This window comes from Eublepharis macularius, chromosome 6 (assembly GCF_028583425.1).
Source record: "Eublepharis macularius isolate TG4126 chromosome 6, MPM_Emac_v1.0, whole genome shotgun sequence".
Taxonomy (NCBI): domain Eukaryota; kingdom Metazoa; phylum Chordata; class Lepidosauria; order Squamata; family Eublepharidae; genus Eublepharis; species Eublepharis macularius.
This window is the reverse complement of record NC_072795.1, coordinates 103,611,260-103,628,286: the sequence shown is the minus strand read 5'-3', so window position 1 is coordinate 103,628,286 and position 17,027 is coordinate 103,611,260. Positions and strand designations below refer to the sequence as shown.

Genomic DNA, 17,027 nt, shown 5'->3' with positions numbered 1-17,027 from the left:
TGTTTTCCCAGGTATGAGCGGTGCATCAGCTGGGCCTTTCCCTAAACAGAAGCAACCTAGTCACAGTGACACACGTGTTATTACTACCACTGTTATTATATAATAATTGCAGCCGTAGCCCCCCAAGGCAGTCGAGACCATGCAATAAAATACAGTGTTTGAACACTCAGTTGCAAAACATTAAAGAAGCCAAGGCGGTCAAGGCTGGCCCCATGAGCCATTAAAATCTCACTGCAGAGACATCCTCAGAAACCCTTCTCTGTGTGCCCCCTCAATCTGGCATGAGGAAGAAAAAGGCTTTTTCTATGGTGCCACCAAGACGATGCAACTTCTTGCCAAGAAAAGTCTGAACCCGCACCCCGCTATTGACTTTCTGAAAGAAAACTAAGGCAGGGGGCTTTTAGTTTGTGATTTTGACATCTACTTACTAGCTAGGGGGTGTTTCTTTTACTGATGCACTAAGATTTTCTCTTTTTAATGGTTTTTATTATATTCGTTTTTGTTAAAAATTGACACTCATTTTTGATGTGAGGATGGGATGTAAATGTTTTGACTAAATAAATATGGAAATATCACCATGCTGTGTGTATAAAGGTGAGATTTATGTTATTTGAATGTGCATTTCTTATGAGTTGTTGCTTGACAAATGCAGTAATAAAACAATTGAAGTGATCCTCTCCAGTGATCTCACATTATATCAAGTATCCTGTGTTTCCTCGAGATCTTGGAAAGTGTATGGGTGTACATAAACAAAAAGAAGCAAAATATAAAACCAGCACATTTGCTGTCTTGGTTTTTGGAATTCTATATCTTTGACTTCAATCAAGTATTTGTAAGGTAAGTTTCTTTTTAAAAAAAAATCTGTTAAAGGTACTGGCTATTATTGTATCCATATGGGCTGTGGTGAGGCTGGTGCCCCAGGCAAAGAATACACAACACACAGGCCAGTGCCTCAAAACTGCCTCATTGTGACAAGCCCCCCCTCCCAGTGTCCAGGGACCCCAAGAGAGGGAAGGAAATTGCTCCTCCTTCTCTGCTGCTACCCTGAAGAATGGCAGAGGCTACATGGGCTGCAGGAGAGGAGCCCAGCCATGCACCCATGGCTCTTTGCCTCTCCCCTTGCCTTGCCACTTGACTGCAACTTTGCTTGCAGGTAAGTTAGTGAGCCTTATTTGCATCCACATGGGATATGGTGATACTGGTGCCTCAAGCACAGAATACAGAACACACAGCATTGTTGGATGTAAAATAGGCTACAACTTTATTAAATACAGCCATTGGAGCATCGGTAAGGCATAGGACAATGGATCCACTGTATCAAATGGCCCGTTGCTGTTTGATGGTTGCTTCCCCAGCATGCCCACTGGGCACCACAGAAAGGCTGGTATTGTAAAACCGTCCCAATGTGGCCAGGTGGCCCCTTCCACCCAGGGCAAAGTCTCCAACGGCCAGCCCAAGTGCGTATCCTTTGGCTTCCTTGCAGATCCCTTAACAAGACCTCAAAAAGCAGGATGAGCTGCCCGACTACAACACTCACAACAATTTAGCCCAATCCCTCAAAACCACCACAAGAAGAGACTCCCCCAGGGGTTGGCTCCTAACAATGTTCTAATGGCTGCAACCATGTTGGAGCGCCCCCCCCCAAATGGTCCCATAGCCCTGGTGCCCAGAGGAAGGTGGGAAAAAAACAGGGATCCAGACCAATTTAACCTTGTAAGGAAGAAATTCCTTCCTGACCACCCTTTCGGGCAACTAGCACAACAACCCAAGGCAACCAAGCTGTGACCAATCTGGGCATCAGCCCCCCATGCGGCGATGCATTCCCTGTCCACCAGATGCAGTGTCACCTTCACTGGAGTGCCTGCACGCCATCCAGCCGATGCTGAGGGCCACCTCACCTGCAACTAGAACAGAACAAGCGTTAGCCTCGGGCTGGCTTCCTAAGTATCCACTGTGTTCTCTGAACTGGTTCCATATGTATCCATTGTGCTCTCTTGAGGCCCAGCACCAAGTGGATTGTACATGAGACACAGGCAGCTCCTGCTTCCACTGCACAGATGACTGTTCCAACCTGAAAGATTAGGACCCAACTCTCGGGTCATGACTGGCTGGTGCTGGGAGGTTGTCCTAGGCATCCCTGAATGAGCAGGAAAGGTGATTGGCTGCCCCACTCCCCTGCAAACTGGCTCCAGATGGGACCCCAGCCCCACCCTTCTAGCCAGGAAGCTATTGGCCCCCAGCCACGGCTCTTTGCCTCTTCCCCCAGCCTTGCCCCTTGGCTGCAACTTTGCCTGCCAGTAAGTCAGTGAGTCTTATTTACAATGTTTTTCAATAAGTCATGTATCTGGCAGTCTATATATGTATATTTGTGCCATCAAGTGGCAGCCAACTTATGGCAGCCCCAGCAAGGGGCTTTCAAGGCAAGAGAGGAGCAGAGGCGGTTTGCCATTGCCTTTTTCTGCATAGCAACCCCAGTCTTGCCGCTCCCATTCAAATTACAAATCCTGCTTAGCTTCAGAGACCTACAAGATTGGGCTTTTCCAACAATAGTCTATATAGGATTGCAAAACAGTTTATATAGGATTGCAAATCCCCACAAAAGCCAATCCATTATTTGCATAAACATATGTAAGTTAAATATTGACCATTACGGCTTCAGGCTTCAGTTACTAGTTTTTTTTTCTACATTGGGGGCAGACTCCCATCCCCCTAAAATGGGAGTCAGGAGGACCTATGACAAAATGATGCTCATTAATATCAGTAGATGTTTCCTTAAGGGGAGTCAAATTATCAGGAGATGGTCTTCAGGTTGTTCAAGGATCCATCGGATCTAGGACAGGGTGTCCCCCTCCAGCTAAGGGACCAGTGTGTGAATATCAGTTTGATACATCATTATGAGTTTAGAAGAGAGACAAAGAGCAGTAAAGAAACAGTTATCTGAGGACCGAAGGTGATGCACCTTGCAAAGCAAGGTCTTCTGAAAATCTGGTTTGGGGATCTCAGACCTGCTGCTATGTAACAAGTGCCTCTGTGCCTCCCTTTGTATTCTGTGTACTTGTAAATGAAGCAAATATTATAAAGCTGCTATCAATCTCGCATCCAATGCAAACCAAATCTAGAAAGCATTGCATTGGGACTTCACACAAGTGGGGGAGGATGAAACAATACATTAAGAATCAACAAGATAATTTAGTAGAATGGTTTGCAACTCAGCCTTTTGGGACAGAAGATTTTCCTCATCTGATCAAGCTGAAGATCTAAAGATGCAAACAGTGGGACTTACAGTACAATCCTATGGAGAGTTACTCCAGTCTGTCCATTGACTTCAATGGGCTTAGACTGGAGTAACTCACCATAGGATTGCACTCTTAGATGCATAAAATGTATTTAGGCTCAGTTTGCAGCCTGTTTTTTAAGAGACTTGAGATAAGATGTCTGTTTTACTTATTTCCCTTTCTTCTCTCGTTACAGCTATTGTGCCCGAAATGAGCGAACCAAAAAAATGGCCGATCTCTCGCTTAGCAATTCTGCTCATTGTCATTCTAATACTGGGGATAGTAGCTTCAACTATAATTTTAATTTTCGCTTTTCTCCCTAGTGAAAATGGTAAGTTTTAAAATATGTATATAGACATTTATATTTTACTAGCTATGTGGTAATGTCTAAGGGATTCTGCAGTAGCAGTAGTGGAGGTACATTGACTGACAATCATTCCTGAACATCGCCCAGGGACAGGAAAGATCAGAGTGGTTCCCATTAAGGCAGCTGCTGTGCTTCTTGACTAGACATGGGCACGAACCAAAATAATTTAATGAACCAGCGGTTCATGGTTTGGTGCAGCCGCTGAACCCAAACTAACAAACTGAAACGAACTTTTCCCTCTGATGAACCGGTTTGAGGTTCATGGTTCATGGGGGTCAGAACAGCCCCTGTTGGACTTAGAGAGCCCATATTCCCAGGGAGTGTTTAGCAGGCTCTCCTCCAGTCAGCACCCAAGTTTGGCCAAGATTGCAATAGGGATCTTGGAGTTATACCCTCTCCAATCCAAGGCCCCCAGGAAACTCACATTCAATACAATTAGAGCCATCAGTTGACGTTGGCCCAGTGTACAAGGGGTTGGCCGTCAGAACTGCCTATCAGGGTTTGCAGGGATGAGATTGGAGTGCCCATGGCTACAGAACACCCCCCCTTCCCCCTCCCTCCCCCTGGGTGTCTTCTCCCATGTAACCAATTGTAACTAATTTGCAGCTCCATGGTTGGAAGGAAGACTTGCCGATCAAGGTAAGCTGGGCTTCGATTTGGGTTTCCAGGGCGACAGAAGGAGTGCAGACAGAGTTCAGGCATTCCCCCAGCTCCTTTTCCAAGGGAATTGATTGATGGTGCCTGACTGTCTGGCTTCACGAACCATGGGCAAACGCAACGAACCGGGCTTTCACGAATGCTGGTTCGTTGGCCATGGACCCTCATGAACTGCCGGTTCGCGAACTGACGATCAGGCGGTTCGTGGGGTTTTTTTGGTTCGTAATGTGGTTCATGCCCATGTCTATTCTTGACTCTGGTAAGGAAGAAGGCTCTAGAGAAGGAAGGACAGAAAAAGCAGGCGCTTAGAGGACAGGAGGCAGGAGCCCAAAGAGGCAGCATGTAAAAGAAAAAAGTATGTGGGGCGGGGGGGAAGCATCCAGGAAAGTGATTACCCAGAGGTTGATTGCAAGGGATAAATGGAAATGGGGAAGGAGAACTGGTTAGAAGAAAGACACACAAGGCCAGGAAGTGCAGAGGTAAGGAAGGCTGAGGTTTACCCATTGAACTGAAAACCAGAAAAGGTTTTGGCGTCAAGTCTTAATTTTTTAATAAAATGATAAGAACAGAGCAGTTTGTCCAAACCCCAGAGTTTCACTTTGTTCTCACATTGACAGCATGATGTCACTTCCAGGTATTTGCCAGGCATTCCAGTAGGTCAGTGGAAGATCCAGTCTCCTAGCCCCGTGGATTTCCATACCCCAGTAAAGCGTACCCGTCTCCCACCCATGCTTGGGCCCTGGACAGGAGCACCCACCCAAGCCTTACTTCCTAACCTATTCTGCCCTCTTCTTCCTCCAAGCCCATGCATGAGCCCCTTTTCCAGTTCCACCGCTCTGGAATGATCACAGTAACTACCACCTTCTTCCCCCTCCAAGTTCCGTCTTTAGGGCTGCCAGACATGGGGAGATGGGGGAGACAGGTCCTTTCAGGTAGGGGGCGCAATAATTATCCCTGACAAGATGATGTAACTTCCAACATGACCCAGAAATGATACCATTGAAACTCAGGCCATAAGCACACCCTCACCATTTTGCCACCCAGTTTCCTCCTGCTGCCCAGCTGAGTGACAATGAGTGTGAGGGAGGGGGGGGGGAAGAAGATCTCCCACCATAAGTGGGAATCATGTAAGCCCCTCCTTACCCAATGCCTTTGCTGGGCTCCAAAAACGAGATAAAATGGCTGTCTGCCAGACTGCCATGCAGATTATCCTCTCAGCTCTGCTGGAGAGGGAAAAGCCCAGGACCAGCCTAGCAGCCAGAGGAATAGGTTTGCCAACTTCCAGGTGGAACCTAAAGATCTCCATTTGTGCAAGTCCTGGGTGGAACCTGGAGGAGCCTTTGGTAAGGCCCAAACATGAGGGGAATAAAAAGGGGCTCCGGGGGAGGGGGGAGTTGCTTTAATTCCATTGGGTTGCCAGCCTCCAAGTGGTGCCTGGAGGTCTCCCAGAATTACAGCTGATCTCCAGACTACATAGATCACTTTCTTTGGAGAACACTGCTTCTTTGGTGGGTGGACTCTGCGATGTTATACCCTGCCTGAGGTCCATCTCCTCCCCAAACTCCACCCTTCCCAGCCTGTCTATTCCCCCATGTTTGGGCCCTGCATGAAGTGTAAAGACGAGGTTTGCTAGCATAAGGCTGGCAACTGGTGGGAAACTGACTTGGTGTGGGCAGGGGGGGGGGCAACATAATGACATTGCCAACGACTTGCTGATATTACTTCTAGGCACACAGGAAGTGATGTCTGTCCATCAGGATGCTGCCCATCGTTCCTTCATTTTCCTGCCATTTTCCTCTTGCTACCCTGCTGAGTGATGGTAGGAAGTGCCCACTGGTGGCAGGAGAATCCAGTGGGAACATGGCAAGCCTCGTTCAGATTCAAGGGCATGCTGCACTTTTATTTTAAAAAGGAGGGAGAATTCAAAGTATTGTTCTGCATCCATATGACAAAAAGGTCATCTGCAAAAGGATTTGAGGTTGACTCTCTTAAAGTGTTAGCACTCGCAAAGGGAATACATGAAATTACATCCACTTACTACAAGTATCTGCATTTAACCATGCTGATGTTATTAAAAAAGAAGATGCCAGTTACAAGTTTAATAGCTCAGCTGTTTTAAAATGCAGCAAACTAACCAGTACCCACCTGTGTTCCTGTATTAGAAAAGCTGTCTAATTCATCATGTATAGAATTGTAATATTAATCTCCTCTTTGCTCTAGATCATTACTTAATTGGTGTTGGTCGAGCAGATTGCACCGGCCCTGTAGCTGAAGTACCATTTGTAAGTAGAAAAATGTGAAATGTAATTTCATTGGAGCATGTGCTTACAAGCGTATCTCTGGTAGTAAATCCAGTACCTTTACTGAAGAACCAAACAAAACAACTGTTTGTTTTAAACAGTTGAAAATGAGTGCCTACTGAAGTTATCAACCAATTAAGAAATCTAAGTAAATTATTTGTATGAATTTATTTATTCAATTAAATGTGTATGAATTTGCAGGGAGAATGGTCTATAAATTCAATTATTATTAATAAGGTAAAACCACAGTATTGAGAAAACAGCATATTTTCTGTATTCTGAGGCAATGCATGTTATTGTTGCAGAAAGCATTATCTTAGGAGAGAGACTTCTTCCTATGTGTGAGAGAAATAGCATCTTCTCAGATGGTGTCTGATTTTTGTAAATGTATTTGTGCTATGTGGTATCAGGTCACTTCTGACTTGATAGCCCTATGAATGGATGTCCCCCAGAATGCCCTGTTATTGACAGCCTTGCTCAGGCCTTGCCACCTGAAAGCCATAGCTTCCTTTATTATGGCTATCCATCTCATGCTGGGTCTTCCTCTTTTCCTACTGCTTTCAACTGTCCCTAGCATTATTGTATTTTCCAGTAAGTTTTGTCTTCTCATTATGTGAAAGTATGATAGCTTAAGTGTCATCATTTTAGCTTCTAGGGAGAAATCAGGCTTGATTTGATTGAGGTTCCACTTATTTGTCTTTTTGGCCATCCATGGTATCTGTAAAGGGTGGATTTAACCCCTCAACCATCACTTTGTTTTGCTATTTGAAACCAAGCTCTCCATGGTGTTATTGGCATTTTAAAGGAGGAAACTTGTGCCTTCTAAAAACCTGCCTTTTCTGTTTAAAATACTAAGAAATGCATGTAATATTAACCCAGTTTTGATTACTGAAATTGAATGGAGGGTTCAAGGATTAAACCTTGATGTCTGCACTGGCACTGACATCACACACACCCATGTCCTGGTCCCCAACCCAAAGGCCCAACCTCATTCCAAATCTCCCCAAAGGCCCAACCCCATTCCATATCTATTCACAGTGCAGGCCATTGGTGGGATGCAAAAGAGATAGAGCAGAACTACAAGTGACAAAAGGCACAGGTTGGACACTTGTCAGCTTCCCTCAAGTTTTGATGGGAAATGTAGGCATCCTGGTCTCGCAGCTTGGCTCTCTGACTGCTGTCCAATGGACTTTTCAACTGTCCCTTGTCCAACATTCCACCGAGCTGCCTACATTTCCCATCAAAACTTGAGGGAAGCTGACAAGTGTCCAACCTGTGCCTTTTGTCACTTGTAGTTCCGCTCTTAGGCCTCATAAGTGCTTGTGCCCATTCTGAAATAAAGGGAGGGCAACTGGGTGATTCTCTTACCCATGGTCAAAAATAGAGAGGCAATGCATGGCCTGATAGCCAGTGGGAGACCCAGGGTATGGGGCCATCACAAATGGTATGATGTCACTTGCATGAAAACCTGGAAGTGATGCCATGCCTCTCTAGGAATCAACAGATTATAAAACCATAGACTTTCCAGAGATTCATAGAAAGGACTGATGTCACTTCCAGTTTCCCTCAAAAATAACATCATGCCATTGGTCTGTTCGGCATTTTTTAAAATTATTTTTCTCCAGCTGGAGAATGTCAATAAAGATGGGCGGGGTGTTCAAACAGTGATTGTTGGTGGAAGAATAGGGGTCTTACAAGCAAACAAGATTGTCCCTTTGCACATCTGAAAAATATTGAAGACTATGGAGTGGATCCAGCTATCCTTCAAGTAATCTTCCTCCAGCTTAAAGAGCAATCCTCCAACTTAATTGGCCTTTCCTCCAACAGAACAGCCATTTAAGTCTGAGGAGGTTTTGTTAAACTGGTGGAAGGCTTCAAACAAACAAAAAAGTTATAAATATTTAAAGAATTAATACATAAATAAACTGCTCATTGAAGTGGTAGGATAGGGGAAGAATCTACCATTAATGAACTATATGTGGTTAATTAAACATTGTGTTCTGTTGTAGATAGGCTATGGCACTATGGACCAAAATGGTGCTGGTATAATAACAAGACAGTACTGTAGAACATTCATTGTAGCAGAGCCTCAGAATCGTACCAAAAGAGTGGTGTATGTTACTGCTGAGATAGGAATGATATCTCAGAGGCTTAGGCTAGAGGTAAGTGGAAAAGCAGCTTTATAAAGGTGTTATGCTTTGTCCCAATATTATTGAATCTAATAGCCGCCAGTCTCTGTATATGGGGAGTGCCAGTATATATTAACATATGAGAAGTGATGCTGGCTAAAAACCTTTGTAAGATCTGAAGATTTAGCTTTGGTACATGAAAGGGAGAGAAAGAGAAAGAAAACTCACCATAATATACAATGATTTGCTATATGTTTACTGTGAAATACATGTAATTTGGACAGGTGCATTATGAAGTTAGGGCGGATGGTGGTGGAAAGCAAAAGATGGTTCAAAATGATGACCTTGAGGCTTAACTGGACTAGGTAAAAGAATCACTTTCTAGAAAGATTTGGTGGGTGCCCAGAAAAGTATCAGCGAGCAGCACATTGGAGACCCCTGTAGTAGAGTCTTGTACACAAAAGCACTTTCAACAACAAATTTGTTAGTCACTAAGGTGTCAAAGGGATTTTGATTTGTTTTGTATCATTATAGTTCTGCCTACTGAATATGCTCTTTTTCTTAGGTAATGAAGCAGTTGAAGCAGAAATATGGAGAAATGTATAGACAAGACAACGTTATATTGAGTGCAACTCATACTCATTCAGGACCTGGAGGATATTTTCAAAACACAATTTTTATGATAGCTAGTAAGGGGTTTATCAAACCATCCCTTAATGCTATTGTCAATGGGGTCATAAAGGTAAGAACCATCCTAGCCTATCACTTTAACCACCTTACTTAAATTTGCTGCAGCATGCAAGTTGTGGGAAATCTGCTGATAATATCCTGGAAAGATATTAATGTATACCAGTACTCTTGTTTAAATCCTGTGAGTGCTTAAATAAATGCTAATCAAACTAAGGAGGAAATTGCATGCTATCCAGTTTGAGCATGTGTATAAGTTGCTGACTGTAGACATCCACTGGGCATGCATGCAGATCTGCACCTAAAGTATGAAAACTCAGCATTGTATTGTTTTAAGTAGGATGCATGTTCTAGTGTGCAGCCGAATTAGTGATGCTTCCAAAATCTTTTTCTTTGAATTTCACCACAGATTTTGGGCTTCCAAATTATATGATGTTGTTTCCAAACCAATACTTTCCAAATTCTCTATTGTTCTACTTTTTGTTTCCACTGAGAGCCAGTTTGGTGTAGTGGTTAAGAGCACGGGACTCTAATCTGGAGAACTGGGTTTGATTCCCCACTCCTCCACTTGAAGCCAGCTGGGTGACCTTGGACTAGTCACAGTTCTCTGGAGCTTTCTCAGCCCCACTCACCTCATAGGGTGTTTTGTTGTGGGGATAATAGTGGCATGCTTTGTAAACCGCTCTGAGTGGGCATTAAGTTGTCCTGAAGGGTGGTATATAAATCGAATGTTGTTGTTGTTGTTATTATTATTTCATACAGAATGCTGTACAAAATTCAGTGGCTTCCATTAATTTGAATTCTCCCCCCCCCCCCACAAACACACGCAAGTATTGCGGTACTGGGGTGTGCATCACAGTATCACACCACAAAAAAAAAATCTTACTGGGGTGCATACCACACAGTATCATACCACAAAACCCCCACATCTTTCATTAAATTACTTAAATTTTGTCCTTTTTGTGTGGTGTTTTCACATCAAAAGCTTTCTGCCGTGTTTTTTCAGTGCATGTGTGCACATCAGTGACAGAGTGGGGAGAAAGATAAAAATAAACTTGAAAGAGATTAAAGTTGTGGGAAACACTCTAATTCTAGAATTAAGTATAGAAATTTTCATACTGAAACTGGAATTCAGAAAGAGATGTACAGAGTAAACTCATGGAACATGAAAGGAAAAATGGAGAGGGAGAATCCACTAATCAAATGCAGCTCCCTATCCATGTTCTCATGCAACAGGTCTCACATTTATACTTGCTTATTTGTTCTTGGAGCTTGGTATGAATCATTATCTCTCTTTTTCACTTATTTATATTTCTGACTTTCAGAGTATTGATGTGGCTCATCAAAACATGAGGGAAGGACACATTTTTATCAATAAAGGTGTGCTACTGAATAGCCAGATCAACAGAAGTCCTTTTTCGTATCTTCAAAATTCAAAGTCTGAAAGAGAAAGGTAAAGAAGGAGGAGAAGGGGGGAATTATAATTCAATTAATACAGTGGGTTGAGATATGTAACAGTAAAAAGTTTGGAGATGAGGTGACCAAACCTCCCCCCCCCCGCCCCCGCCTCCACCAAGTCAGAGTGGGGTTTTATGACATTTTGAAAACTTGAGTCAAAGTCTTTAATAATAGCAGATTACTTCTTTTAGGAAATGCGCCTGACATTTGTTTCTGTCAAGGATACTTCTGAATGTTGCAATCCTGTATGTTTGATTCAAAAATCCTTAGTTTGAATCCATTTCTCCTTTATGTAAATCAAAGCGGTGAGCCTTTATTTTCATCTCATTTTTTGTTTCCTTCTGATAAATCGTCTCATGCCAACTGCATATGAATTGTATATCACTAGTGCATGATGCTTCCTGTAGAAGCAGGATTTTGTATTTGCGTTCCTAGCTGATTTGAAATTGGCATGCAACACTAGTGCTACATGTATGATTCCTCTAGTAGAGTGACACAGACATTGCCCTTTAAAGAAAGCCATAATCCATCAGTTGTTCTGCAGGGATAGCAGAAAGTGAAATTCAGTTTCCGCCTCCTCCTTCCTCACTCTTTCTCTCCCGTCCTCCAGTCCCAAATGATCGATCTGTTTCTAACTTCCTTTAAAGGCCATCATGCCGCAGTTACTTTTCTGACTTGATCAAATCTGTTTGATGGGTATAACACCTATCTGGTTTCAGCCTTGCTGTCTTTGGTGATTCAGTGCTTGAGTTACAATTCTTCAATGTAAAAGGAATCTTTACATCTAGTTATATAACTTTCGTAGGGTGCCTATAGTCTACACCAGCTTTTTTTGTGGCATAACTTTCCACCACTGTTGGGGGTGTTCCCACAGTTGGAGCAGCTTAGAGAGCCGACTAAATCTGTCTCCGCCGCCTAGTCCACCCCCTTCCATGCTAGCATGGGAGTTTATGCTCCAGATCTGCCACCAGGCCATCGCGGTCCCCTGATAGCAGGAAACCCTGATGGAGCAGCACCTGGGAGCTCTACCAATGTCAAAGGGGTTTATGATGATGTAAGTGCCAAATACACCGGTGTTCGGGCTAATTGGTTCCCAAAGCAGTTTCAGCACACAAACTCCCCAATAAGATTGCTCTGAGAGCCTCCTATGATTTTTTTTTTGTAGTGCTATTTTTAATTGTTGCAACTATGTTTTTATCGTTTACTGTGAGCCATCTTTAACAGCACTTGGACAGAAATAATGGCATACAAGTACTCGCTCTTCACGCACCGCGAGGGCACCATGGCGGGCCACTGACGCCTGCCTTGCGGGTCAATCGGGAACCGCTCGCCTCCTGGCACAGCCCCCAAACCTCAGACTCTCATACAAGTAAAAATAAATGAATTTTTTTTCCTCACACAAAACTATTTCCGGTGTAAAGGGAAGGAAAATAGCAACGTTCTTTATATAACCCTATCTATGATCCTGCCCAGAATTACCCAGGTAAATGTGCCACTAAATCATTTGGCACAATGTGGAAATTTCTCATGCACATGCCCCATTCAAATGAAAAGGAGCTGAATAATGGCATTATAATTCTCTTGCAGATCTCCCTTTTGTTTCTAGAAGATGTGCTCAAGAGAACTTTGCGCCGAGTCATGCTACTGTGAGCAGAACTACAAGTGACAAAAGGCACAGATTGGACACTTGTCTGCTTCCCTCAAGTTTTGATGGGAAATGTAGGCATCCTGGTCTCGCAGATTCGCTCTCTGACTGCTGTCCAATGGACTTTTCAACTGTCACTTGTCCAACATTCCGCTGAGCTGCCTACATTTCCCATCAAAACTTGAGGGAAGCTGACAAGTGTCCAATCTGTGCCTTTTGTCACTTGTGGTTCTGCTGTGTGTTTCCACTTTTGCAACTCACTGCTCTAAATGTAGAGTTTTTCTCCTTTCTCTTTATCAACCAGATATTCATCAGATACAGACCAAGAAATGGTGATATTGAAGATGACTGATGTTGAAGGCCAAGACATAGGGCTGTTTAGGTAAGACCTTTTAAAGTTATAACTTAGGCAACGTAAACACATAGCCAAAAGTGATAGCACATCAGAAAAATCATTGAGTAGAAAAATAAAAGAGTAACTTGGGGGTGATAACAGAGCAGGGGGTTCTAAGAGATCTGTGGTAATACACAAAAATAAGAGAGAGTGCATTGAGCCCCCCTCCAAAAAATAGGTGTGAGCAGGGCTTTTTTTCAGGGGGAACTCAGGGGAACGGAGTTCCGGAACCTCTTGAAAATGGTCACATGGCTGGTGGCCCTGCCCCTGATCTCCAGACAGAGGGGAGTTGAGATTGCCCTCTGTGCTGCTCGGCGGTACAGAGGGCAATCTAAACTCCCCTCTGTCTGGAGATCAGGGGGCGGGGCCACTAGCCATGTGACCATTTTCTCCGAGGGCAACCCACTGAGTTCCACCACCCCTTTCCCAGAAAAAAAGCCCTGGGTGTAAGCAAAAAATGGGTTAATATGAACAAATGGACTATGAATTGTAGCAAAATGCTTTTCCGCAGCAAATGAGCATTCCTGAGTAGAGATGGGCATGAACCTAAATACAAACCAAAAAAACTCACAAACCAGCCCGGTTCGTGGTTCGTGAACCAGTGGTTTGTGGAAGCTCGTTTCCATGAACTTCCACGAACTGATCTACTGGTTCATATTAAAGGGACAGATTCCCCTTCCACCTGCCAGCTGATAGTTTAAAGAGACCTGCCCCTTGCAAGCAGCAGGAAAGGGCCCTTTAAACGATTAAATGCACCTTTCCCTGCTGCTAAGCAGCCGGAAAGGGGCATTTAAACCCTACGAACCATGAACCTTGAACTGGTTCATGAACTTGCACCAGTTCGTGGGAGTTCCTGGTTCCTGATTTGTGAAAACCCACGAACCACGAACCCCATGGTTCTTTTTTTTGTGGTTCATGCCCATGTCTATTCCTGAGTTGTCTTTGATTGTGAAACCCCAAGTCTTTGACCTAACTGTAAACTGAGGCTAGCCAATTCATTACAAAGTGGAGATACCATTAAATCATTTCAAGTTTATGGCTTGGTTAAGATTGTGATTGAATCCTGGTTAGTTTGTGATACTTGGCTTGAGTATGTTTACTCAAAGGACTTTTCCGTGCACTCGATTTATTCCTGATTTTCTTAGTAATAGATCCCAAACATTGGAATCAATTTGAGCATGGTTCTTCCACATGTCTGCCCTCCCTTTGCATTTTTACAGTTGTGGAGTCAGTTTGTTTTGTTCTGCACATGCCTTAAATAATCAATGAGGATGCTGTTGTCATTGGCAGTATCATTAGTGACATCACAACACACACACCCTTTTAATGTGTTTACACGTGCTCATTTTAATAGATCACTAGTTCCATATAAAGACTGAATTTTTAAAAAGTTTGAGATGAACACATGGAGAAGTCTTTGCATGATGAGGCCTAAAAGGGATGCAGCTCCACCCCCCCTTATCTCCCATTCCTCCTATCCAAACCAGAGAGTGCTGCCCAGACTGACCCAGAGCCAGAGCCCAGCACTGGCAGAGCAAACCTTCATCTATTGGGACAGAGCCAAGAGCAGCAGCAGCTATGTGCTTTACAAACCACACTATTTTTTCTGGTGCCAGAAGTGGCACCATCCTCCCACCTCTGAGCCCACCAGGGCTTTTACAACTTAAAAAAATATATCACTTTCATATTGATAGATTGACCTAGTATTGTAATGAAAGATGCATTGGGCTCTATGAATTCCCAGCTTTCATTTTAAAAAAGAGTAAATTTCTAGCCCCTTCCCTTGCAGAGATATAAGGGAAAAGGCATAGCTGTGCAATGGAAGGGTCTAGAGACTTTTTTAAAAAAAGAAAGCTGAGAATTCAGAGAACTTACTGCACTTTTTATTACATTAGGTTGATTTATCAATATGAAAATAACATTTTTTTAAAAGGTAAGTTTCTACCCCTTTTCTTGGTGAGATATATCTTTTTTGTTATATCTCTATAAGTGAAGGGACTAGAGACTTACTGTGCAATCCTATGGAGAGTTACTCCAGTCTAAGCCCATTGAAGTCAATGGGCTTAGACTGGAGTAACTCTCCATAGGATTGCACTGTTACTTTTTAAAAAAATGAAAGCTGGGAATTCAGAGAATCTGCTGAATTTATTATTACAACTGTAGGTCAGTGTAGTGATATGAAATTGATGATTAAAAAATAGCAAATGAAACCAGGAAGGGGGGAAAGGATGGCAGGGGGAGGAGTGGTTCGACCATGATAAATGCGTAATCTTCAAAAAAATGGGTTGGAGAAGGGAAAGGGAGTCCTTTTAACTAGAATTAAAGAAGAATGAGCAGAACAAACAAAACTGAAAATAAAAATTATGCACAAGAAAAAAATCAACTCAAAATCGGCTTCCAGAAAAAGCTTGGAGTAAAAGTGGCCTCAAAAGAACCAAGAAAAAAATGGGAGGAGAACCAAAAAACTCAAAGGAAAATCTAAAAGCAAAAACCGAACAAACAAACATGCAGAAATCAGGGGGTAAATTAAAGTAGTATGGGGCCGGAACCAATGGGGGTGGGAGAATGCAGAAAACACAAAATTCAGATTTGATTTTACAAATGAAGGTTTCATCACCTTTGCTTGGGTCAGGGATCTCCATAGTTGTGGACTGCAGTGACAGCATTTTGGAACAAGCCAGGATTACATTCATGTATGATGCAAAACTGTAGTTATACAAAGATTGCTGCCACAGTGGGCAGTTTCTTGTTTGGCTCTCAATGCTTATGTGAAATCAGGGGGATTCACAGTGGCAACAGGGTTTCCACATGGGAATTTTCCCTATGTTTTCTCCTCTCACCAGCAGGATTTTTACTGGTTTTTTTAAAATTGGAAGTAGGATTATTTCTGTCATGGCACTATAGTGATATATCTACTACCATTTTTTTTAAAGGCAAAAAGCCAGCTGTTCACATGTGAGGGAAATTGCTTATACAGGGGAGTGGTGTGGAAATCCACACCTTTCCAGCCATACTCTTCTCCAAACTGTTTTGGGTACGATCTTTGAGGAAAGAGCAGAGCTGAGGAAAAACTTGGAAGGTAGATGATGACATATATAGTAGAATGCACAGTTGCAGATACAAACATATAGGAACATAGATGCAGAGGAGTTAGCCGTGTTAGTCTGTGGTAGCAAAATCAAAAAGAGTCCAGTAGCACCTTTAAGACTAACCAATTTTATTGTAGCATAAGCTTTTGAGAATCAAGTTCTCTTCGTCAGATGCCTGATACAGAGACTGGTCAAATACAGAAGAGGAGGAGAGAGAAGAGGCAATTAGGGGGAGGAAGGGGGAGGGTGCAATCAAAACATTCCTTTGCTAGTATATGTAAACATCTCCTTTTAGTGTGTGTATCAGTTGGCTTCAAAGGAGTTTGCCCTGTTAGTTTGTAGCAGCCAAACAGCTAGACCATCCAATTCCAATATAGTATGGGCCTTCGATAACCACAGCTCTCCCTGCCAGATGCATCTGACAAAGAGATCTGTGGTTCCCGAAAGCCCACGCCAGGTGCCACTGAGCTCCCCCAGACCCCACCTCTGTAAAGGAAATCTGTTACCTGTGGTAATGTGATAACCATTCATAGTCCCTATTCAGTCCCAGCTTGACAGAGTCAAATTTGCATATGAATTCCAGTTCAGCAGCCTCCCATTGGATTTTGTTTTTGAAAGGTTTCTGTTGAACTACAGCGACCTTTAAGTCTTTGATGGAATGTCCTGGTAGATTGAAGTGTTCTCCCACTGGATTTTGGACGTTTCCATTTCTAATGTCAGATTTGTGTCCATTTATTCTTTTGCGTAGAGGTTGGCTGGTTTGTCCAATGTACAGAGCAGAAGGACATTGTTGGCACATGAGGGCATGTATCAGATTGGAGGATGAGCAGCTGTAAGAGCTAGAGACAGTGTAGTTGATGCCATTGGGTCCTGTAATTGTATTCCCTGGGTAGATATAGGGGCAGAGCTGGCATCTGGGTCTGTTACAGGGCCTGGTACCTGTGCTGGTGACTCTGCTGGCCGATTCATGGTTGTGAGTGAGAAGTCGTTTAAGGTTGGGGGGCTGTCTTTAGGCAAGGAAAGGTC

General features: G+C 43.3%; 1 protein-coding gene across 5 annotated transcripts in view; it reads left to right on the top strand.

Annotated features, from left to right (window-relative positions):
- The window catches only part of ASAH2 (N-acylsphingosine amidohydrolase 2), a 98,631-nt gene that overhangs the window by 59,628 nt on the left and 21,976 nt on the right, over positions 1 to 17,027 (top strand). For 3 of the 5 annotated variants that reach the window (XM_054982687.1, XM_054982690.1, XM_054982691.1), the window contains 8 exons: positions 722 to 837; positions 3,472 to 3,606; positions 4,249 to 4,281; positions 6,520 to 6,581; positions 8,609 to 8,761; positions 9,294 to 9,470; positions 10,741 to 10,868; positions 12,823 to 12,900. In XM_054982687.1, the coding sequence (XP_054838662.1) occupies positions 3,486 to 3,606; positions 4,249 to 4,281; positions 6,520 to 6,581; positions 8,609 to 8,761; positions 9,294 to 9,470; positions 10,741 to 10,868; positions 12,823 to 12,900 (752 nt within the window). In that variant the 5' untranslated portion in view covers positions 722 to 837; positions 3,472 to 3,485. The remainder of the gene's footprint in view (positions 1 to 721; positions 838 to 3,471; positions 3,607 to 4,248; positions 4,282 to 6,519; positions 6,582 to 8,608; positions 8,762 to 9,293; positions 9,471 to 10,740; positions 10,869 to 12,822; positions 12,901 to 17,027) is intronic. The other 2 variants (XM_054982688.1, XM_054982692.1) reach the window with 1 other exon arrangement.